Source organism: Scomber japonicus, chromosome 13 (assembly GCF_027409825.1).
Source record: "Scomber japonicus isolate fScoJap1 chromosome 13, fScoJap1.pri, whole genome shotgun sequence".
NCBI classification, from domain to species: domain Eukaryota; kingdom Metazoa; phylum Chordata; class Actinopteri; order Scombriformes; family Scombridae; genus Scomber; species Scomber japonicus.
The window spans coordinates 14,305,236-14,329,718 of NC_070590.1; the positions used below are offsets into that span (position 1 = coordinate 14,305,236).

Below are 24,483 nucleotides of genomic sequence, written 5' to 3' on the forward strand. Positions count from 1 at the left end.
TTTTGAGTATCATTTTTGAAAAAAATTGTGAATCATCCTTTAAAGAATTCTGGTTTTCCTGTCAGTGGTGATGAAGAAAAATGCAAATATTCAAACTTTTCTGTAGGATTTTGCAATTAACCTGTCTGTCTAAACATTTATTTGATGCAAAATGACACAGAATTTAATGTTTTTGTACATACATGTTTAAATGACATGTTATATGGTCAGCCTCCGAGATGTTGGTGGCATCTCCATCTGTATCTACATCAGCTTTGCCTGAGTCACCTACTCTTCAGTATGATCTCATTTCAAAAAGAACATGGTAGCAGACCATGGCTGTTATCCTGGACAGCACATTATCTTTCGAAGCCCACATCAATAACGTTACTCGGTCTACATACTTCCATCTACGCAACATCAATCGTCTCCATCCCTCACTTTCACCATCCTGTACTGCTATCCTGGTAAACACCCTGATCACATCCCGTCTGGACTACTGTAACTCTCTCCTCTTTGGTCTTCAGCCGATCTGCCCCCGGCCTTTGGAACTCTCTTCCACCTAACATTCGCACTTCAGACTCTGTCTCCACCTTTAAATCCCACCTGAAAACACACCTAGTCAGAGTGACCTACTCTGTCTCTCACTAACTATGCAATCATATTCTTGTTTATTTATTGTACTAATGCACTTTGTAGTCACATTCATATTTATTCTTTATCTTTGCACTAATTGTCACCTAATTTATATTGTTTGATGTACTGTTGTTGTGTTATATGTGTCTTGTAAGGTGACCTTGAGTGCTTTGAAAGGCGCCTTTTCAATAAAATGCATTATTATTATTATTATTATTAATAATAATAATAATAAAAGCTGCACCCATTTTGTGACATTTTATTCCCATGTACCATGCTGGTATCAAGTAGGGTTGTTTTATTATTATTATTATTATTATTATTATTTATATCATTATTATTTTTGTAAAACTGGGTTGGAAAATAATGAACCTGCATAGCATGATCTCAAAGAGCCTGGAGGTTAGAGGAAAGGGCTTGTGAATGAACGTTTGGCAGTTCAAAATCTGGTTGGGAAGAAAACCACATCAACAACTGCTGTGAAAATGATCTTAAAGCAGGATGTTCAAACTGCTCCAGTGATGCTGCTCAGTGGACAATAATGGAGGACTGCAGTTTTCTGGGAGGCTGACAGTGTAAAAATGTGTCAATTTTGGTATTCATACCAAGGGTTTAAGCTGAAGTATATGATCTGAATATGTTTTCAGGTTGTGCCCTCATTTCTTCACTTTAGCCTAGCATAATCTGGGAGTTTCCATATGACAACATTTTTAAAGAAAAAACCCATGAATCATTCTGTGTACCATCCATTAAAAAAGACATTGCAGCAAGTGTCTGTGGTTTATCTTGAGTAACATTTTTTCTAGACGAACACACTGCTTTTAAGTTTTTCTAAGATAATGTTTTAGTGCTTTGGCACAAATTTCCATTACCCTCACTCGCTGTATCTGGCAGCAGAAACTGCTGCAATATTTTAAATCCTGGACAAATAATACCAAAAACTTCCTGCCTGATTAAATGCCACAAGTGGTTGACAAGGAAATAATTTGGATGGATTAACCCTTTAAGCAATTTATAGCGATGGCAGCCCTATGATGGAGGGCATATGTTTAAATTTTACATGCAAATGTGCAATGATGAATAGACCTGATAGGATAACTAAGGGTGTCAAATGCATCTGTATGATAAAAACACAGAAGGTATAATCTGAACACTTTTAAAGAACGTTTAGTGTCCACTTTAATGTTGCAATTCCGTCATTCTACAGTCTTTACTCAATCAATATGTCAATCAAGTCTAAAAGCTCTGTCAGTCTGTGTGAAGGATTTAAGTGTTGTGCGTGCGCATCTGCATGTGTGCTTCTGTGTTTATTTGTCAGTACTGAACATGTGTCTTCACCCTGCTGTTGAACCTCCTACGCTGAAGTTACTGCATGTGTGTGAGTGACAGATGGAGGGAAGAATAAGAGAAGAAGAAAGAAAAAGACTTCAAGAAAGATGTAGCGAGGCTGCACTAAATGAATAGAAGAAGGTGTGGGGTGTTGAGAGTCTTGTGTGCGTATGTGTGTGTGTGTGTGTGTGTGTGTGTGTGTGTGTGTGTGTGTGTGTGTGTGTGTGTGTGTGTGTGTGTGTGTGTGTGTGTGTGTGTGATGTCCAAGTTTGCAGCTGGAGTGATATTTGGTACTTTCCACATCCAGCACTGATAAATTACTTGCAGCTGAATGTCTTTTGTGTTGCTTTCCAGTTTCTTCTAGTGTGCGTGTGTGTGTGTGTGTGTGTGTGTGTGTGTGTGTGTGTGTGTGTGTGTGTGTGTGTGTGTGCATGTGTTTTATGTGTATGTCTGTTTCATTATCACATCACACCCAAGTTTCTGGTTTCTGTTATGTCCAAAACCACTCAATTTGTTAGCAACATAACTTCATAAATTGTTAGCTGTAAAAAGAGCAGATGTTGAAAATTGAAAATGAATGGTTGTAATGAAAATTACTGCTCCAAGGAAACTCTATATTTTAAATTTGGGACAAATTAGGATTTTTTACGATTCACATATGATAATTACATAAATATGATCGAGTGGTCTGGAGGAGGTAGGTCAGGGAGAGAAGAGAAGAGAAAGGGAAGGAAGGGAGAAAAATAAGAAGAGAAACAGTAAGAGAATAGAAATCAGGTGAGAGGAGAGAAGAGGCGAGAAAAGGAGGAGTTTTCTCAGTTATGGTTGAGAAAAACAAAACTACAAAAACAGCTGCCTAACAGTCGGAGGGATATCAACTGTCAGAATTAACTGCCAATGTCAGATCCACACTCTGTAGATCTCTGGAGACGTTTACCCAATTCCAACTCTAATTTAACACACACACACATTAACAAAGACACATACAACAGGATGACTTAGAGTGGTTTCGATGCTTTAGGCCTCAAGTGTCTCCAACCGACTCTTTATTAATAGAACGATATGTACCTTACATCGCTGGATGGCGTGTGAATGTTTGAGTGTGGGTTTGTGCAAGTCTGTATATGTGCTAATGTACAGTGTGTGTGTCTGTGTGTGTGTGTGTGTGTGTCTGTGTGTGTGTGTGTGTGTGTGTGTGTGTGTGTATGCGCGTCTGTGTATGTGTGTGCATACTTTGATGCCAAGAGGTCAGGTTTCGCCAGTGATTTCTATGGTGCTTTCTTTCCACACAGAAATAGAAATAGTATCAGTTCAGCAGAAGTATCAGTTCGATTGATTACGCATCAGCTGTAAAAGGCCTTGGTAATACCAGCCGAAGTGCGTTCACCGTAGCAACACTAGTCACACTGACATTCACAAACACACATTTATCTCCAATCTTACAGACGATGCCATTTTAAGACATATACTCAGACAGGCCAGAAAACTGAGAACGGTGTAGCAGATCTGGTGAGGGGAGTTGAAGAGGGGGTGTGGAGAAAACTGTGTGGATCGTAAAACGGATGGATGGAAAATGTTCAGTATCCCGAGAGGAAACATCCTTTCCAGCACAGAGTACAGGATTATATGTATCCAGTGATTTATGAGCAGGTAGGCTCTCTTTAGTTTACACACTGGGCCTTTCTGTCATGTAGGTGTGTATGTTGGGATGCTTGGACACTAAAACGTTGAACTGGGCTCATGCCCATGAGCCTCCAGCTGTTTGGCTTCTGCTGAAAAACTCCCAAAGAAGGTATCAACTACCCCTACAAGCCCTCCAACCTGAACGACAAAACAGGGCCCTGTTTCCCAATAATACCTGATCTTAGAAGTTAAGTTTAAGTTAGTGCACAGTGCTTCTACCAATGCTCTTTAATTTTAACACTTGTTTCCCAAAGCAGCACTTATATGTGAACACAGTTCACACTCAGTAAATGCAGTTGTCTCTGGTGCTGAATAGGATGAAAACACAGTTAATGTAACATTGTATATTAAAGTGTCTGTAAGTCATGCTATAATTTAAAAATACATAAATCACAGAGCATAAATGTTATAAACAACAAAGGGAAATGTTCACTTTATGATCCATATTACTAGGTGGTCTAAGAGAGTCAACACTTTAAGTAGATATTACTTTTAAGCACCTAAACTCCAGTAGTGACGGTTGCTAAAAGTCTCATGAATATGCATTTACTTTGAATGCAATTGTGTTTTCATTTTTTATCTGGACATGTGGCTGCATATGATATGCGACACATTCATTATTTCAAAGTAAATAGAAGATATGTAACCTGAAAACAGAACATAAAGCGTATGTATTTCAGGATGAGGAGATTAATATATTAGATAAGAAGAGATGGAGGCTTGATGACAGAGAGTTTCAGGGAGACGATGCAAACCACAATCTCCAATGTCAAAGTCAACAACATACAACATAAAGCAATTAACACAAGTGACATCCCCGATAGTCCAGCAAGTGGGGACATGTGGTATACCAGGTGCCTCATAGAATAATACAAAGTCATTTTATTATTTATCAACCTCCAGCACTTTTTGCTATTCCTAAAAGCTTTTAAGCTCCATAATTACTGTATGTCCTCAGCTGGACGTACATTTTCAAATATGTCACCAACAAACAAAGTCATCTCAGCAGAATGAATGATTGGTAATACTGAGGCTTGAACCTGTTTGATCTTGACTCATTTTGCCACCCTGCTGCCCATGAAAGCATCTCAGCACGAAACCCACCTGCTCACCCCCTCCTAACTCCTCCCTCTGTTCTGCTCCATCTCCTTCCCCCACCACTTTCTTAACTACACCTTCTGCCACTTTCATCTATCCATCCATCCATCCATACATCCATCCATCCATCCATCCATCCATCCATCCAACCATTCCACCATGACTCCTCCTCAAATCCCTCCAACCCCGCTCTTCTTCTCAGTCCAGAGCTGCCTGCAGATCAATACTCATAGAAGTTTCATGAGGACAGACCCTCCACTCCTGTTTCACAATAAAAAACATGAACACAGGAGAGAGACAGGAGAAAGATGAGGGGGGGAGTGCCAAAGAGTAGAGGAAATGAAGAGGTGCATTTATTATCTTTTGGTCATGTTTAAACAAAAGAGTGCATAGAACACAGGAAAGGGCGGGTAAGGCTTAAAAGTGGGTTAAAGAACAGATATGTCTGATGTAAAAGGAGATGACGAAGAAGAGGAAAAGGAGGAGAGGAGGTGTGGTTAGATCGATTCTCTGGCCAGCCAGCAGTTCAATACCACTGAATTATTGCTTCATTCTTCCCCTTATGAGATGAGATCTCTTTCTCGGCAGCTCTTCTTTTCTCTGTGACTGTGTGTTTGTATATGTGTATGTACATGTGTGTATCTGCATGTGTGTGTGTGTGTGTGTGTGTGTGTGTGTGTGTGTGTGTGTGTGTGTGTGTGATGCACTTATGAGTGGATCAATACTTCTTTAATCTTTAATTCTTTAATCTGGTTTTTAAAAGTCCACCTATGTTTCTCTCTCTATATATATGTGTGTGTCTCTCCCTCTATTTTTCTGTATATCTCTCCTTCTCTCTTTTTTCTACCATTCTCTCTGCAAAATGAAAGTGAAATTGCTTGTAATGGAGGGAAAAGTCTAAAATTGTGAAGCTCTCTCAGCCTTCACCAAAAGTTTCTTCTCCACAGCTGAGGTATGGATTTCCTTATGCAGCCGCGTTGACGATAAATCTGCTTTCTACGTGTTTGTGTGTGTGTATGGGTGTGTGTGTGTGTATGTGTGTATGTGTGTGTCAGTATTAATTGATTGTCAGTTTGTAGCATTGTGTGTTTATAGGAGTTTGTGATGTCGAGAATGTTAATTTTTCCCACCAGAGCGATGGAGCAGCCATACCACACACTGTGTGTGTGTGTGTGTGTGTGTGTGTGTGTGTGTGTGTTTATGATGTGTACGTATGTATGTGGTAGACCATCTGTTTACCAGACTGCTCACCATCTTTCCCTCATATCTCTCTGATTTACAATTACTTTCAAATCCTGCCCCTGTTTGAAAGTGTGTGTGGTAAGTTGTGTAAGACATGACCTTTCTGCAAGTGTAGCTTTGTGCGTGTGTGTGTGCGTGTTTATGCGTGTGTGTTGTTGCATACTTGCGTGTGCGTGCACATGCTCGTGAGCTTGTTTAATTGCTCAATCCTTACACCCAGAGGCAACCACAGCTAAAGCACTGAAAAACCACAACAGCCAATTGGCTTTCACCGCCGTGACCTTTCACCAGTGACTTCCAGAAAGACGTTGACCTTGAGGCGGAGTCAGGCAACCACAGTAACATATCGTGTTTCCTGGGTCACATGTTGAAGCGATCAGCCAATCGCAAGGTCAGAGGGGGTCATCTGCGCCCAATAGGAGAAGCAGTTAGACACCAGATGGACCAATTACCAGTCAGCCAGCCTCAGGGTCAGACCAAAGATGTTTTGACTAAAAAGCAGGCCGCCTACCTTTGTCTGGACAAAGAAACTACCAGTCAGGGACATTTAGACAACACTTCACAAACACACACGCACACACACACAAAATATTCCATTTATCAAATCACTTTAAACAAAAACAAAACAGTCTGGGTCTGGTTTATTGCATTCACAATCAATACGCTTGTTTCTAAAACTAACTGCTTTTGTCTTATTGTGTTTTGTTCAGTACACTTTCCAGGAACTACACTGGCAATCAACCAATGTGGCGATTTCCTTGTATTTTACATTGTTTAATGAGTTCCTATAAGTTTTTTGTGCTTGACTTCTCCCTCCTTTTCTCTTCTGTTCTCCTTTTTTCTTGTATGTTCTAATTTCATTCTCTTTCATGGAATTTGTTGTTGTATGTATTGTGATGAAAAGCACATGGAGTTTATCACATATATTAAAACAGGAACTTATGACTGTAGCTGAAACTTCCATGATAGCCTTCATGATAACCACTGATAAAACAGAATGTATGTAGAAAGTATTTATAGGACATTTCATCTGTATTGATCAAGGTTTAAATCCTAATCTATATCTTTAGTTTATTACTGGGGTCATTAAATGTCTCATCCCTGAAATAATTTATACAGCAGCTGTTTTTTTTTTTTCTGTGAATGACGTCATCATTATGATGTGATGGAGCCATGTTGAGTGGATCAATACCAGACATCACATCACCTCCATCCATTTTCACATATGTGTGAAGAAAATGAGCAAACACATACACAGGGACACACACATGCTTTCTTCGTCTTTCCTCTCCTCTTCCTTCTCTGCTGAATGAAGCAGGAAGGCACTCATTCACAGTCAACAGTCCAGTCAGAAATCACATACACTTTCCCAACCTTGTGTGTGTGTGCGTGTGCGTTTAATGTGTGTGTTAGTAAACTGGGTGTTCTGGATGATTTCACTAATAGTTTCAGTATGGAGGGCTATAAAGACCAGACTGTTTAATTGTAGCTGCTTTTAACGAGCCTCTGATTATGGCAACATTCTAACGAGTGTGGGTCGTTAATGTTGACTAATCTACAGTCATTAGTTCAACACTGTCTGGCCTGAGAGTGAACTGCAACTCATAGACGCTATTCACACACACATGCAGACACAGTCAGAAAAACACACACACACACACACCGCCAAAAGCTCTTATTTATGCAAACACACAATTCTAAAAAATGTAAATGTAAATGTAATCTTAAAAAAATGAAAAATCAAGACAATATATCAAATCCATCAATCAAAAACATGTACAAGTGTGTGTGTGTGTGTATGTGTGTGTGTGTGTGTGTGTGTGTGTGTGTGTGTGTGTGTGTTACCTGTGTATATGAACCTTCCCGGTGTGCCTTTACAGAATTGTTTGGACTTGTAAGACAGAGTGACCTCGACAACCCCGGGGATGTGTCTGGGGGGCGTCTGCACTCGGATGGCATGCGGCGTGATCAACTAAAGAAGGAAGGAAGGGAAGGGTGTTGTAGAGGGGGTGGGGGGTGGGGGGGGGTGAAGAGTCAGTACACCTCAAGACATCACCAGATTGAAACAAAATAGCTTCAGGACACTGCTGTCTGGTACGTTGTTAAACAATCACCAAAATCACAGAAAAATTGTGAAGTAAGTAACACTTAGAGTTTCTTTGCCAGCAGGCATCTTGAGCCTTGATTTGGTACAGCCAAGTTATGCTGCATTAAAACACATCTGCAGAAAGTGTTTTTTTCTTGCTGTAAATCCGTTAAAACCATTTTGACTATTTCTAAATGTTATGATATTCACTGAGCTGGACCTCCACTCTAAAGTTTATTTTAGTTTGTGGGTTGGAGATGTATTGCATTTGAACTTTTTAAGGTGGTGAAAGGCATCTCTGACTGAGCTGTATTTACAGTACATTGGTTTTTGATGCATTTTTGCATAAAATCAGATTACAGGTCCTGAATCTGAATTTGGTGCTTTCAGCAAACACTGAACCTTTTTCTCTTTTTGAGTTTAAGTTTAGGAGGCGAAGATTTTAAAGGCGATCCCCTTATACATGTATATTTGGAATACTGTATGGTGACATGAGTAAACATATAATGTTATAATTGATTTATTTTGATTGTTTTATTAGGAGAAGAATTGTTATATTTTTTATTTCTGACCCACAGAAATGTTTTGATTGGGACACATACTATTCACAATACCACATAAATATCAAGTTGCTAATTAAAATCTGATTAACCAACAATTATGTTGAGAATCATTAAGTAGAGAAGTATGTGACAAATACCAAAATTTGAGCATCACATTCTGGTTAGTTTTTAAATATAGTCTTTACTATTTGGTCCAGGTTTGTAAAAAGCATGTAGGTAGGAGGAAGAGCTGCAAACAAACACAACTTGGCAAACATGCAATCAATTTCACAAACTGCGTTTTCTCGCTTAGGACTCAATAATCAGGTTGAGTGCAAATGAAACATTTAGTTGGCCAAAATCCATTAGGAGCCAGTCTAAGGAACGCCAAGAGGGCTGAGTCAGTTTGAACTGAACTGAACTGAAACTCTGTACACATGTTAGTGTGTGTAAGTGTGGCTCTCAACACTGTAAACAAACCCCTCAGCTCTTAATACACATACACACACATACGCACACACACACACCCATCCATGTATGCCAGCATATATACACACACACACTTAGTGTTGTTGTTGGAAGGGAGCCATGGTCGCTCGGCGCACACGGTGAGTGGAGTCAGAAGACAAATAAACATTCTGTAGAGGAGTGGCGCTGGGGAAAAGTATGATAGTGGCCTCTGTGTGTGTGTGTGTGTGAGAGAGAGAGAAAGAGAGAGAGAGACAGAGAGAGAGAGAGAGACAGAGTGTGTGTGTGTTTTTGTGAAAATTAAGCCGATGGCTATCAAAATCTGCTGATTTGATCAGTATTCCAAAGAGAAAGAAACAGAGGGAGTGCGGGTAAGGAAGGTAGAGAGGGGCAGCGGTTGCTTGTTGGTGGGGACTCATTAGAGAGGCAAACCTCATTTAGACAAACATTAACACACACACACAACACACACACACACACACACACACACACACACATGATCACAGACAGTTAAGAGCCTGACCATGAGGAAAAGTATGTTTTCATATTGAATTACTTCCAACGGTCTGAGGGAAAAAACACACAGTCGAGGGGTTGAAACAACATCATGACAGGATGATGATTGCAAGCAAACCAACCTCACTCCAAACCAGCATGGTACCGAAGATGACTTGAAGACCATCGAAGAAGTTGTCTCCTATGATGATGACCGTTGCACCCCCCGTAGTCCACCCTTCGCTGGGGCTGATGGCTTTAATGCAGGGGGCTGCTCCTGATGAGATGATGAGAGGAGTAAAACATGTTAATAAATTGTTGCCATAGTGGGATAAAACCTCCAGTTTCCACATTCAGTCTCGATAATTGAAATTGTATTTGACATTTATTTATTGTTGTAGAAACAATGAATAATGAATAGAATCATTTTCTTTAAAGAACAATCAGTCTCTAAACAGCAAGGGAAATTTGTAGTGGAGCCTTTCATCCCTGTTGCATCTGCACCTCATATTTCTTCATACTACCCCCTTGGCTTTTGGCTGTCATCCAGATCAGCACACCACATTTATACACTGAATACACTGATGAGTCAAAGACCGAGTCCCTTTCAGCTGGTCTGTATTTCTAATTGGCTGTAGGTGTCTCTTTGTGTTACTGAGTACCTCAAGAGAGTAAATATAGTGTAGAGTATCTCAGAAAATTGAAGCTTGATACTTTGCTATTTTAAAAGTTAAAGTTTCACAAGGTCCAAATAGAAAAATCACCAAGAGTCATCCAGCTGAATGCAGACAAGGTTTATTCATCGACGAAGAAAGCCTTGGATAGCACAGACAGTGTCTATACCAAAATGATACAATGATTTTTGATACAACTCTTCCTTTTATACTGATAATTTTGATACTGCCCACCGTAGGAGAGAGAGAAGTCGCTCTCCCTTATGTGGACCAATTTAAATTTAACCAATCAAAATCCTGTCAAACTATTTTTTTTACAATGACCTCATCCCAGGTGCACTGGGATTTTCCACTTGTGGCCTTGGCACTCACAGATGGGCAGAGAGGTCAAGTTTTGGTCAAGATAATCTAGGCCATAGGTTATATCTTATTTTAATCAAATTATGACTTTGTAACAATCAAATTATTATTTTATAATACTTGTTACTGCATTCTTTTCCTTTTTAAAGATAGCAATAATAGAAAGTGCAACACATTTAATCACATATAATCGTCGTTAAAACATCATAAAGTGCAGAATCACATCCTTCTCCTAACGCCTTCAGTTTTGATTGTCCTTAGCAAATAGTAGTCATTAATAAAATACACCAATAGCAAATAGATCATCATTCAATAATCAATCATTATAGTCCAGATTTTACACTACAATAGCAAATAAGTGGTGAGGTTTTAGATCAATATGTGGGTTTCGGGTCCTTTCAATTTTTCAAGCCATCATTTATTTAGTTATTAAGCTTTTATTGCAGACAGTGTCATGTAAAATGTGACTTATTCTGAGTGCCTGTTGACATCCAGGAGGGAATCAGCTCCACTGCATGTCCATAAGATCTAAAATTTGTAAGTATAACTTTAAGTGAGCAAGTAACTGGACCACTGTTGCCAATAGAAGAAAAAATTAAAGTTTATACACTTTTTGAAGGCATTATATGAAAGATGAGCCACTCAAGACAGAGATTTATTTTACTGCTTCTTTCAAAATACTTTTTGTTATTATTCTGTGAAGATGAGGATACATTTTTTGTCTTATCACAATAACTTTTTTCTTCAAGCATCATTCTGACAGTGTAGCTTTGTATTCCTTGCCTGCGCTATTTATTTATTCTCTCTTTATCTCAAAGCCTTTCTTCTCAAGGACGACTGACATATTACTGCAGGTAATTTCTTTTAAACTAATGATATGACACAGACAAACACACACACACACAGAAGGCTCAGTATGTATCCTAATAATCCAAACAGACTGGATATAGTCAGCTTTATGTCACTTCAATATTGTCTGACTGTTGTGTCTAGAAGCTCATATGATCCAATCCGATATCACAACAATAACTCTCATCAAAGTATAAGTGTGCGTGTCTGATTATCAGTATTCAGCTGAATTATAAGAACATCTCTTAGTTTGTTTGTGAAAAAGAGGCATAATGATATTAGATCAGCAGCACACACACACATGCGCACACAGAGAGAGCACCACACCATGCATTTTGTGTGTGTGTGTCTGTGTGTGTCTGTGTGTGTGTGTGTGTGTTTTAGAGGGTTGGATTAGCCAGATGGAGGGGCAGGAATCACCTGATAGGATTAAACCATCAACCATCTGGTGACCGTGCTGCTTAGGCTCACACACTTTCATGCACGCACACACACATACACACACTCCTTTTTTACCATGCTCTAGGTAAGACTGCGTTCCTTCCACAGGGTCGAGCCTGCGGGCCCGTCGGCCATGTTTGGAGTTGTTGTGGACGAACATGTTGTCGGAGACTGATAGGACATGTCCCTCCACGCTGACTGTGGTCGATACCACCACCTGGAGAGGAGCAGGGGGATGGGACAGGATGAAGGCCAGACAGAGAGAGTGGGATATAGATGGGAGGGACAAGAAATGAGGAGATTAAAGATGAGGTATACAGGGGAGAATGAGGGAAGGGGTGAGAGAGAGAAGGAAGAAGAAAAAAAGAAATGTAAAAATGAGGGATTACAGAGTTGGGGGTCTATAGATCATTGCAAAGAGGAGTTGAAACCATGAAACTGTGAAAAGCTCTTTAAATGTAACCCGTTATCACTGCTATTACCATCACACTCAACACACACGAACATACTGTGATAATGCACTGTATGTGTGTGTGTGCATGTGTGTGTGTGTGTGTGCGTGTGGTGTCTATCCTCTTCTGTTCAATAGTTTCTGATGGGTCCGGCCCTTAATTATCTCCCAGAGAAACAGAGCTGTCTTCTCTGGTTCCACTACAATAGAGCTGCACAATTAGAAGCACAGTTACTGTCGTTACTGTATGACTCTCTCTCTTTCTGTCCTATCACACGCATACGCACACACATACATAGCACAGTTGCACGCACATGAGAGCGCACCAACAGAAATGCACACATATACATATTACTCACATACACACACACACACACACACACACGCATACTCACACACGCGTGCCATGGTAATAAATCTATCAGTATCTTCTGAGCGTCCAGTATCTCCACTCAGGCTGAAGTGGTGTCTTCCTGATTGTGTTGTGGCGGTGAAGATAAGGAAATAATAAAGACTGGACTGCGCTTAATCTTATCAACAAGCTCCTGTATTTTTCTTTCATTCTTTCCTTTCTTTCATTCTTTTTCTCTCTCTCTCTGTAACATCCTCTCCTCTCTCTTTCTCTCTCCCAGCATTGTGTGTGTATTTATGTTCTGACTAGTCAGGGTCAGGATCTCATGTTTCCTGTAAAGGCGCTGATAGATTATTTACTTACAGGGAAACACACACACACACATACGCAGACACATTCTTGTGTTTATGTGCTGCAGTACTGTATTACGTGTTACATGCGCAGAGGGCACATAGAAAGAAGAGACTGCAAGACATAGAGATAGAAAACGTGAGACACACAAACATAAAAAGAAGACGAAAAATTACAAAAAAAAGAAGAACAGTTTCTACCTGGAATCTCCTCATGTCTCGTGGGTTTCCTGCATTCTTTAGACAGTTCTGGTTGCACTTGAGGAAAAACTTGAGGAAGAATCTGCAGAGACAGAGAGGACATGCAATATTTGAGGTTTAACAGTTTAATATTAGACAAGACTAAAGATGACCCCACTGCTTTCCTTCATGATACCTGAATACAAGCCTAGTCTCCAACATAGAGACACACATATCCCCAAATACAAACAGTGAAATTAATATTTCATACTGTTCAGAATTCACAATGAATTTCCTTGGGGATATATGGAACACGTTTTTTGTTCTTAAATCCACACCAACTGAGACTGCTTTGAAATGCCACATAAAGGCCTTGTAGGAACATATAAGGAGGAGAACAGCAGGACACTCAAGCAGAAACTGTGAGAATATGTGACTGTGAGCCAGTTGAAGTTTGAGAAAATCTTAGGTTTGACCTTCAGTTTTATACTTTAGTGAATCCAAACTTCAAGCTATGTCCAAATTCATTGTAACCTACACATCACTCTCAAAGCAAAGAGTGCCTTTGTCTTTCCTTTTGTTTTCCTTAAACTTGACCTTCATTATCAGTTTCAAACCTTTCAACATGTAAAAAGCAAAGAGTTTTGAATCTTTGTTGTAGAGGTGCTTTCCTATTGTCAAATCATTAAAAAGGGGCATTCATTGGGTTTTTGAAATGGGACCATATGTCACAGATCTATGTTAGAGAATAAATCAAACACACAGATGGCCATCAACAGCAAACAAACACATCCAGGTTGTGTTTTGGTGTGAGCCAGCTGGCCAGCCTGGCAGAAGCAACAAGGCACACAAAAACACAGACACACACATGTTCATGTCTGCATGTATGTTTGTCTCACATCTGTGTGTGTTACAGCTTAATAAAAGTAATAACACAACCTCACATACAAGATAATAATTTCTCTGTGCTGCACTCTGCACACATTATATGTTCATACTCAGCAGTGTTTTGTCTCTTTGTGATGTTTGAATTTCCTGTTATTGGGTAGCTGTAAATTCTAATACAGCATAATACCATTGCAATACATGCTTTTGGACTCTTACTAAATATGTAGTACACAATCTGATTCATCAGCTTCACAAAACACATCATTAAGTGGAATCAGATGAATAATAGAATATTATTCAGCTCTACAAATATTGAGGGACTATTATATTGGAATTTGTTATATTATGCCCACTTTCTGTATTTATCTTAAAACTGTGAAACTGCACACTTAGATAATTCAAACTTTTAACAAGTCTGCATCACCTCTGTTCCCTTGTGGCTGAGGCTTGTGCTCTGCTGTTCGAGAGATGACAGCCCTTGTACTGGACCTCCAGAACAAAGCAGAGCTATGTGTGTGTGTGTGTGTGTGTGTGTGTGTGTGTGTGTGTGTAGGTGTGTGCGTGTGCAAACATGTAGTCCACATATGAGTATATGTATGTGTGTGTGACGGTGCAGCACAGCCCAGTGGCAGGTCTGAGTGTAAAACTCTGCGTTAACGAGCTCAGGCTTCGTTAGAACACTGGCGCTGGAATTCTGCATGCCTAATTATCTTGACCCCTCACCCCTGGGTGACAGCCTATCACAGTGGAGGACAGCCACAGTGACCTCTGCTGACCTCCCACTGTCTAGTCCTTCTCACAACACTAGCACAGCGTTAACACAACCACCTCATCTGACCCTGCGCTGTAGATCTTCATGTAAAGGAGGCAGTTTCACACAATCCCCAGCTCATCTGCCTGAAATATGAGAAGCAGTGGTGGAAAAACAATGTTCAGATCTTTTAGAAAGACTAAAATGTAGCTAAAATAAAAACAATCTGTACTTGAGTGCTACAAAAAGTCGAACTACGCAATCTGAAAAATAACTTTCAAAGTATTATTTTAAATCATTTCAATGTGTAGCTTGCTCAAGAGCCTCCGTAAATCAAAAATTGAATGTCCTTGTCAAATGTAGGAGTATGGCAGAAGTACAAAATACATTTTAAAAACTGAAGTAAACTACAATTATCTCAAAAGAGTACTTAAATGTATACTGTGGAATTATTACTGTAAAGAACATTATTTTGTTTACATTTGACTAGAAATGCACTGATGCAATATGCTTTATGGTTATTTGTATAGATGCATTCCTTATCAAGTTATCAAGTGAACCGGGTATGGGAAATGACAATCAATATTAATTAAGAATTTGATAGTCAATGTCATTATAAGTCTCATTGTACGTGTTGGCAAAAGATGTACTTAGAACACAAGATACAAACAGTACAGGGACCCAGTCATCAAAGCAATCCTCTATGGCACCACTAGTGGTCAAAAACTTCATGTGACACTGTTCTGTGGTCACCGTAACACTTGTTTTCCCACATCCACAGGTGAATGATAAAGCCGCTCATCTCTCATCCTACACGATTGAGCAAGGCCAATAGCAAACTGCTGCCTTACTGCAACTCTCTTTCCTCTTCTTTCTTTAAATACAAAATGAATGAGTTAATGTAGCCTAATGATTTGTGATGTTGTCATATAAATATATGTCCAAATTGTTATTCTCTATCACCAAATGCAGTACTGATTGACCCAGTCTAAATCACAAATCATATGGTAGTCTTTTTTTAAGGTTTGTTTGGGAAAATACACAGAAAAGACATTAAGAATGTACATACTGTACAATGTACCTGATATCTGCCAGATGTGTAGAGTCAAGATGGCAGTAATAAAAACAGGGGTTTATTCATCTCATACTGTGACTTTAGTGAATTATAAGATATCCAGTACAGAATTAATCTGAAGATTTTTCTATGGATGTCAGTTTCTGAGCCATAACAAAGGCCGAAATGTGGCCTGCAACATCCTATTTAAACATTGCTTTCAGCCTCGCTGATTGCTGAAAATGCCTTTTGCTATGTTGTAAAGCATATCATAAAATGGCGAGAACTTCTGAGAAGACAAAAGTTTTACGATGTGCTCATAGGGAATCTTACCAATATTCATTTGAATTCACAACACGACCCACACTCAAGGTACTGAAATTAGGTAGTGATTGATCTAACGTGGCAACAAGGCCTGATTGTTTGTCCCCCACAGAAACCAGATTACAAACTGAAGCAGTTGTTGATCACTTGCAGCTCCGACCAGCCGGTTAGGAGGAGTGAGGAATCAGCAGTCAATAGCATTGTGAATCACCACAATCATGAGAGTTCCTTGAACATATAGTCATAAGAGTGCACAAAAAATATTAGGCTGATGGTTCCAGTGTGTGATATTAGGTGCGGACAGACACACACACAGACACACACGAGCAAACACATGATCCCCTCCAGGCTCAAGCCTGGCGGAGATATAATTCAGTCTATTAGTGACATAACCTGTTAGTGATCTGATGATATAACTCGTTATTTTTCATATTTCCATCTACTGTTTGACTCTGTCTGTCTATTTCATACAAGAGTGTTTTCTCTCATTGATTGCCAACAGAACATATTCTACATTCTAATGCAGTATGTGCGCGTTCTTCCCCCTTCACTTGACCCCATCTGGCCTAATCAACTCTGCTACAAAAAGGCCCTGCAGCTACACACACACACACACACACGCACGCACAGGAACACACACACACAGACACCTTGTGTGAATTGATTGGCTGGTCCAGTCACTGGTCGTTAAGAGGCCTCCAATTAAACTGGGCAATTATAAGAGTCTGAATAACTATGGGGGAGGGGAGCACTCTCCCCCTCTCTCCTTTATCTCACTCCCTCTCTGCGAAGCCCGATCATGTTCAAGTGATAACAGCGCTGTTGACCTTTGCTATATTGTGAGTACCACACTCAGGGAGCTGACCCGACACCAGTCCTGCATGCTGCAAACACACAAAAAGACTCACTCACACACACACACACACACACACACACACACACACACACACACATACCATCTGGACAGGGACATTTTAGAGTGGTAGTGAGTGCAGAGTATAAAATAAAGATGGAAAGACAACACAGAAAGACAGAACAAAAAGACTCAAGTTTAAATACAATGAATTGAACAATTATTATTTTTTGCATGCTTGTTGTTTTACATGGTAACTGGTTGTAGTGAGGCAGTATTGACATGCACAACAGCAAAATTAATTTTATTTAGGCTGCCAGTCATTGTAACATATATTTTTCCAAATGGTGGTTCATATCCTATGAAAAGCACAAAAGGATGAATTAGAATCTATTAAAACTATGACAGCTTCATTTCAATCTATGACTTACAGGCTCTGACAATAGTGAATGTGAATATACTTTTCTCACAGCAGACACTTTGACACTTGCTCTGTCAGCTGGCTGCTGGTGGGAAATAAAACATTAATAATCATTTGAGTTAACCAGTTCCGAGGCCCTGGTATTGTGCATGCTGGTTCAGTGGCATTTAAAAAGGGATGGAGCCATCATTCATGTTATTTATTACACCTGTGCTTTACCTGCTATGATGTGTCAAAATGTCTATATTATGTTGTTGTTGTTGTTTTGTTTTTGTTTTTGTTTTGTTTTGTTTTGTTTTTTGGGGGGGGGGGGGGTATTTCAAGGGAGGCAGAACCCTACCACAGGCACACCCACAGCCAGGCCTTACTGTGTTATTATAGATATTATGATATTATAATAAAAGTGTATACTTGCATACTTACAAAACTAGCAGACATGTAAAGCATCACATCATTCATGATAAATGTAAGTCCATTACTGTTCTCCAATTCTAATTGGTCTTCAAAAACTGAGATGAATATTCAGCTCTTAAGCTGTTATTTGTTCATTTTCACCAGCTAGTCACTAACTGAGTCTGTCATTTCATGCTGAGTAAGTATAGCGTTGAGTTGGTTTGACAGAGCATGTCTGCTAAAAACAACTTTCTGGAAACTAAGACCAGTCAAACTGAACTGTAAGGCAAATGGGGCAACCACATTTTATTGGTTACTCATAAATCAAATCTATGTTTTTTAACCTTTGAAAAAAGGTTATGTAGAAACCATATTGTCATCATGGTAGTGCTTTTATGAGTCATAATGTTGTCATCCTCAGTTGAATGTTGTTTTTAGTTGTTTTGATTTTTAGCTTTGTGCAGTCAACCACACTAGGACACAAGTGTTATTTAGCCTGTTAGCAATGATAAATGTATTCAACCATGCTAGGATGCTTGTGTAGTCTGTTAGCTATTGTATTGTAGCAAACCACAGTTGTATGCAGTTTTTTTGGCCTGTTAGCCCTGGTGTAGTAGTGAATGGCACAGTTACATCCATTATTCAGAGGCTGAGATGGCAATTATGGCTCAGAGCACAACTGACATTAATATTTAATATATAGGGCTAACACAGACCTGAAGAGAGAGACAGGAAGTGACAGACAGAGGGGATAGAGAGGGCGTTGGGATGTAGAGATACAGAAACACTGTGGAGGGGGGGGGGGGGGCGGGGTAGAGAGAGTGTGTGAGGGCGAAAGAGGAACAAATGGAGGAGAGAATTAGGAAAGAGGATTGTGGGAGTTTGTTTCGACCACTCTCCTGTCATTTAAACAGTTACAATGCCAACAGGGCAAGGGTGACATCCGGGGGATCTCCGGCTTTGTGTGTGTGTTGGTGTGTGGGTGTGTGTGTGCGAAGAGAAAAAGAGTGTGTAAGGCTGGATGCCTGTGTCCGTTTTATTCCCTAAAGACTCGCTATTCTACTGAGCCAAGAATAACGATGCTGCCTTGGAAGAGAAAAAAACAAAAAGTCTCTCAAAAATACCATCATACACACACACACACACACACACACACACACACACACACACACACACGCACATGTACACACACACATGCACACACACACACACACACATGCACACAGCTTTCTGGTGAGTTGTTGTTGACAGGTGGAGAAATTGCAACCAGTCAGTTAGTGTAGACAAACTGAACAACAGATCAGTGCTTTTGCTGCTCCTGCCTCGTCCGTCTCTTCTCTGTCTCCCTGTTTGCTTTAGATGTCTTATTTCACCTGCCTGCCAAGTTTCTTGGCAGAGCTTTCTAACAGAATGGTGGTTTTGAGTACGGTATCTTTCTCTACGTGCGTGTGTATAAAACAACTTGCACCTATTATAACTGCCAGAACAGTTACTGGTCACTCACTTTCCAATTTAGAAGCATTCTGCACGAAGAGGAGAACTGTTTGGAAACATACACATACTGTAGCTGGCCACCCTTTCAGTTCAACATGCCTTTCCTTCTCATCACTCATTTCAAATAGCTAATCTAGCTAATATTTGTGGTGTGAGTTTCCCTCTCAGTCTGTTGATCTGTCTGAGATCAACTTCCTGTTTCCTGTTTACACTGAGTGCTTGTTATTGTTTAATGCGATGACATCAGATAGCATTTCTAGGCCCCTTGCCTGCCATCTGAGCAGTCATGTAGTATAGGGAAAAAAGGATATGAAATATTATATCGCTCTTTTTGGCTGTTATCACAATTTTAATGTGATAATATATTGCTTCCTGTGCAGGAAATTATTGTTTTTATTCTCTGTCCTTGTAGTGTCTTATTCAAAAGCACTTCAGCAGGGAAAATGCTTGCTGACATGGGGCTTGAACAATGGTACAAGAACAGTCACAACAGGTGATTTGAATAATGACAACACGATTCAGAGGATTGTTGCAGTTGGGGAAACCAAATTATAATCGTTACAGACACAAGTGTGGATAATCAAAGTATTTTTTAGCTTGTGTGCTGATGACAGAAATGACAGAAGAGATACAAAGAGGAATCTGAGGAGGAAGACAAATTCATTTTTTTTGGAAGGAAAAGTGGAAATTCATTTTAGCCTTGGTTAAATGATATGTGAGTTTTACCAAGTCTTGCGTAACCTGGAAACTGTGCTGCTGCAGCCAAACGGAAAGAAAGGAAATTGTCTTTCAAGCTCAAACTACACTATAGGGCTACAACTAAAGATTGTTTCCATTATTGATTTATCTGCTGATTATTTTTCTCAATTCATTAATTAAATGTCGGAAAACAGTAAAAATGTAAAATGGCATTTTTTCCCATAGCTGAATTAAACATCTTTAAATTGTGTGTTTTGTGTGGAAAGACCCACACCCCAATATATTCGATTCTACTTCAATGGTAGTGTTCTTGTAAGTGCTATACAAATAAACTTTATTATTATATTATTATATTAAAAAAGGAGAAAAGCAGAAAATTCTCTCATGATAAGCTGGAACCAGAAAGGTTTTGCCATTTTTGATAGATTGTCAAAATTGTTGCTGCTAACTGTGTCAATCAATTGTCTGTTTTCAGCTTTACCAACACACAGATATGAGAACACCTCACAATGAAGATTAAGAATGAAATGAACAAAAGAGGATTGATGTGCGTTTCAGTTTGCATTTCCACACTGCACTGACCACGCTCAATCCTGTGTATTTGTTGTCTTTCTATAAACTTTTACTGTATGTAACTTTAGTGGCTGAAAACATGCTCTCATTTTCAAAAAAAAAGAAAAATGGATCTGGGAAGACGCACTCAGCGTCATGGATGAACTATGCTAAAAGTAACAGGAGCATGAGAGAGGGAAAGAGTGGAGAGAATAAGAAACCAAGACACAGAGGAGAAAGTGCGAGTAAAAGGGGAGAGTGGTCGGGAGTGAAATGGAGTGCAAAAGAAAGAAAAAAGGAGGGAAGGAGGGGGGGAGGGGGGGGAGGGAGGGAGGGAGAAAAAAGCACGGGAGAGGGAAAGAGAGTTATGCGAGGGAACAAGACTTAAGAGAACTGAGCAGAGCCGAGCGAAGGGGGTTATTTTACATAATGATGGTTGATATGCACAGAGGTAATTGATAGCCGAGCTGCAGCCCAAAAAACACCCAGCTAGCTGTCAATCACAGCTCATCTCCCTGGAGATATGCTAATGACGATGATGATGAGGGCTTAGCTTCATATTGCTATCATTACTATTAATGATGTCATTGTTGTCATCTCTGCTTATTTAAATGACGGAGCAGGCCAGGGTGGTGGTAGCCAACGTGTGTGATGTCTATGAGGGGGTTTGTACTGTCTGCCAGGCCTGAGATAAAGTGAGTATTAATAACTTGTACTTGTTCAGAGCTGTACAAGTGTCATTACATCATTGTTACATGTAATGGTGACACTAATGTCATCAGTTTGTGACAAGGGTCACTCACACAATCATAATCTATGCACGAGCACCAGCAACTATTACAGTGAAAGACTAGTACACTTACAAAATGAAGTGTGGATGTTTTTATGAGTTAATAGGATCAGTCTTTTGTTGAATGCAAACATACTGATATACAGGAAGTGAATTTTAGAGAGAAGCTATTTTGTACAAACACTAAAAAGAAAACTTCTCATTTACTAGAGAGTAAATGTTATTTGTCTGTGTTAGAGTTACAACAAAGTCCAACAGAGAGGGAGCAAACAAACAGTCTGTAAACAAATGATCTAAACCACTTTATTTAGTGGTCAAATTAAATCAAAATGCACTATTGCACCGGAAAACGTGTGTGTGCGCAACTGTGACGAGTATGATAGGTCACAAGTAACTTGATGAGTTCATATTCATATTCTTATTATCACTGATAGGAATGACAACTGAAACTGTGATAATAAGACCCTTATTGAAATAAAGAGGAATTATCATTTAGGTTTAGTTCTGTTTTAAGTCTGAAGTAAGCAGTATGACGCAGTTTTTTTAGTGGATCACATGGTTAAAGTTATGTATATTATATAAATATATTTCTTCCTGCTAACAGTTTCACACTATTCCAGTAATTTACAAGTGGCAGTAAAGCTCCAAGAAATGCAGCAATTTGTCAACAAAGGTAGAGAAGAAGAAGAAGACTAGGGAACAAGGACGTTCAAACTTTTGAGAAAATGTGAAAATGTTTTACATGTTTATTGTTAGACCTCAAGGAACCAAACAATGAGTTTTGGTGAGTAATACTGACTGTAAACATAAAACTTTTATTTGTTTACAAGACAAATACACAGAGCTCCTGTAAGTCTTTGTGTGTTTTTAGGGTTGATGAATTTATTTGTTTTCTACTCTGTATGTAATTGTAACACCTAATGAGCTAGAGTCTTCATATGTATTGCATATATTTCACATAACAGCGTGTAAGTACAGAAGGACAGCAAATTAAAGGAAAAACCTGAAAAAATGAGTGGAGAAATATAATGAATGCAGATGCTTCCACACAGATGCACTGCATGGTATAATTAAGCAAATAACATCCACTCATGCTGTGCAGCATGTATAAAAATGCTGAGCAGTTGAATCTGAAGATGGCAAAAGGAAACGATCTAAGTGACTTTGGGGGATTGGTGGCAGGAGCTTCAGTCACAAAGACTGCTCAGCTGGCTGGTGTTTCAATGGGAGTAGTTACTAAAATGACATCTGCATTTAGATCCATGGAAAAGGCATCAGTAAATAAGGCCAGAAAATTGCGGTTGAAAACGCACATTTGATGACCATGATGCTCTTGCATTAGTGTGATATGTAAGAAAAACAGAAGTGCTAATTTGTATCCTGATGGGAATGGTCTCTTCCAGGATGCCCCCATCCATAGGGCACGAGGAGTCACTGAATGGTTTCATGAGTATGAAAATTATGTGAATTGTATGCTATGACCTTCACAGTCACCTGATCTCAACCCAGTTGAACACCTGAACCGATGTGTTAGACAGTGCTCTCTACCACCATCATCAAAACACCAAATGAGGGGATTTCCTTTGAAGGAATAGTGTTTATCCCTCCAGTAGAGTTCAGAGACTGTTGAATCAATGGTGGTCCAACATCTTACTCAGACACTATGTTAGTTTTTTAACATCCATCTGTATGTCAAACAAAATCTTCAAAATGGGTTAGGGTTACATTTCAGGGAACTGAGAAAAAACAATTGTAACGTAGATATATTCAGCAAGCTTGTAGGTGTAAAATAAACACATACATTTTAGTTATTCATTTAGGTTATTTGCATGTAGATCAGGGGATTATTCATCTTTATTGTTATGGACTGTATTAAATACGCTGCCAGGCAGGAGTCACAACAAAGCTAATGACCCTTAATAAGGAATTAACCAGGACTGTGGCACTGTGATGCAACCCTACAGTTAAGGGGCCATGATAAGATTAAATTATAACATGATTACCATCAAGACAAATACTGTCAGAGGTCTTACTCACCAGAGGGACAGAAAAGAGGGAAAAACAGGGGAGTACAGTGAGGAGGTGAGGGGCAGGGATGCTGGGCTAGACAGACTTCGAGGCAGGGAGGAGGTTACTGTGGTGTATATTTTAAAGGCTGAAGGCAAACTGTTGAATTATAGATGAGAGAGATTGATTTGGGAGGGGGGAGAGGAGGAAAGGAGGAGAAAAAAGGAGAGAAGAGATGGAAGGAGGGACAGAGAAGGGTGGGGTGGGGATGGGTGGGGGGTGAGTGAAGGGTGAGCAGCTAAAGAATCGCTAGCTCTGGGCCAAACATGTACACACACACACATACACACACGCACACACACACACACACACATAAACACACACAGCTTACCTCAAATCGATCTACAGCTCAAGCTCTCTCTCCTTTTAACTTTTCTCTCTTGCTCTCACACAGACACACACACAGTCTATCATTGTGGCCGAACACACACATATTGAAAGCACACACCCTTCACCAAAACTATCCTCCCAGATACAGATACACACTCACACACTGTTGATGTTACGAGGTAACAAGACAACAGGACTACTGCACTGGAGGGCTGCAGGCAGATAAACTAAACTAGTCAGGCCTTCTGTGTGTGTGTGTGTGTGTGTGTGTGTGTGTGTGTGTGTGTGTGTGTATGTGTGTGTGTGTGTGTGTGTGTGTGTGTGTGTGTGTGTGTGTGTGTGTGTGTTGGTCCTTTGTCGTTGGACTTACAAATAATTCATTAATTCATGTGTGTGTGTGGGGGGGGGGGCAAGAAAGGGAGGAGAGGAAGGGAGTGATGAAGGAAGTGAAATTGACAGGAACCTCTTCCTACTCTCTCCTCCTGTCTCCTCATCTCTCCATCACTCATTCACTCAAACACACACACACACACACACACACACACACACACACACAGGTTCACTGCCTGTGAGACTATCTTTATCTCAGTTATAATGACACTAATTGAGAAAAGCATTTATAAAGCTCTTCTCCACTGTGTTTCTCATTTTT

General features: G+C 39.7%; 1 protein-coding gene across 9 annotated transcripts in view; it reads right to left on the reverse strand.

The window, feature by feature from the left end:
• Positions 1-24,483, reverse strand: part of LOC128371121 (transcription factor COE1-A) — an 84,920-nt gene that overhangs the window by 13,178 nt on the left and 47,259 nt on the right. For 4 of the 9 annotated variants that reach the window (XM_053331348.1, XM_053331352.1, XM_053331347.1 and 1 more), the window contains 5 exons: positions 13,237-13,318; positions 11,989-12,099; positions 9,910-9,916; positions 9,702-9,832; positions 7,813-7,939 (listed from right to left, as the gene is read on the reverse strand). In XM_053331348.1, coding sequence (XP_053187323.1) covers positions 7,813-7,939; positions 9,702-9,832; positions 9,910-9,916; positions 11,989-12,099; positions 13,237-13,318 — 458 coding nt within the window. Of the gene's footprint in view, positions 1-7,812; positions 7,940-9,701; positions 9,836-9,909; positions 9,917-11,957; positions 12,100-13,236; positions 13,319-24,483 lie in introns of all 9 variants that reach the window. The other 5 variants (XM_053331351.1, XM_053331346.1, XM_053331349.1 and 2 more) reach the window with 2 other exon arrangements.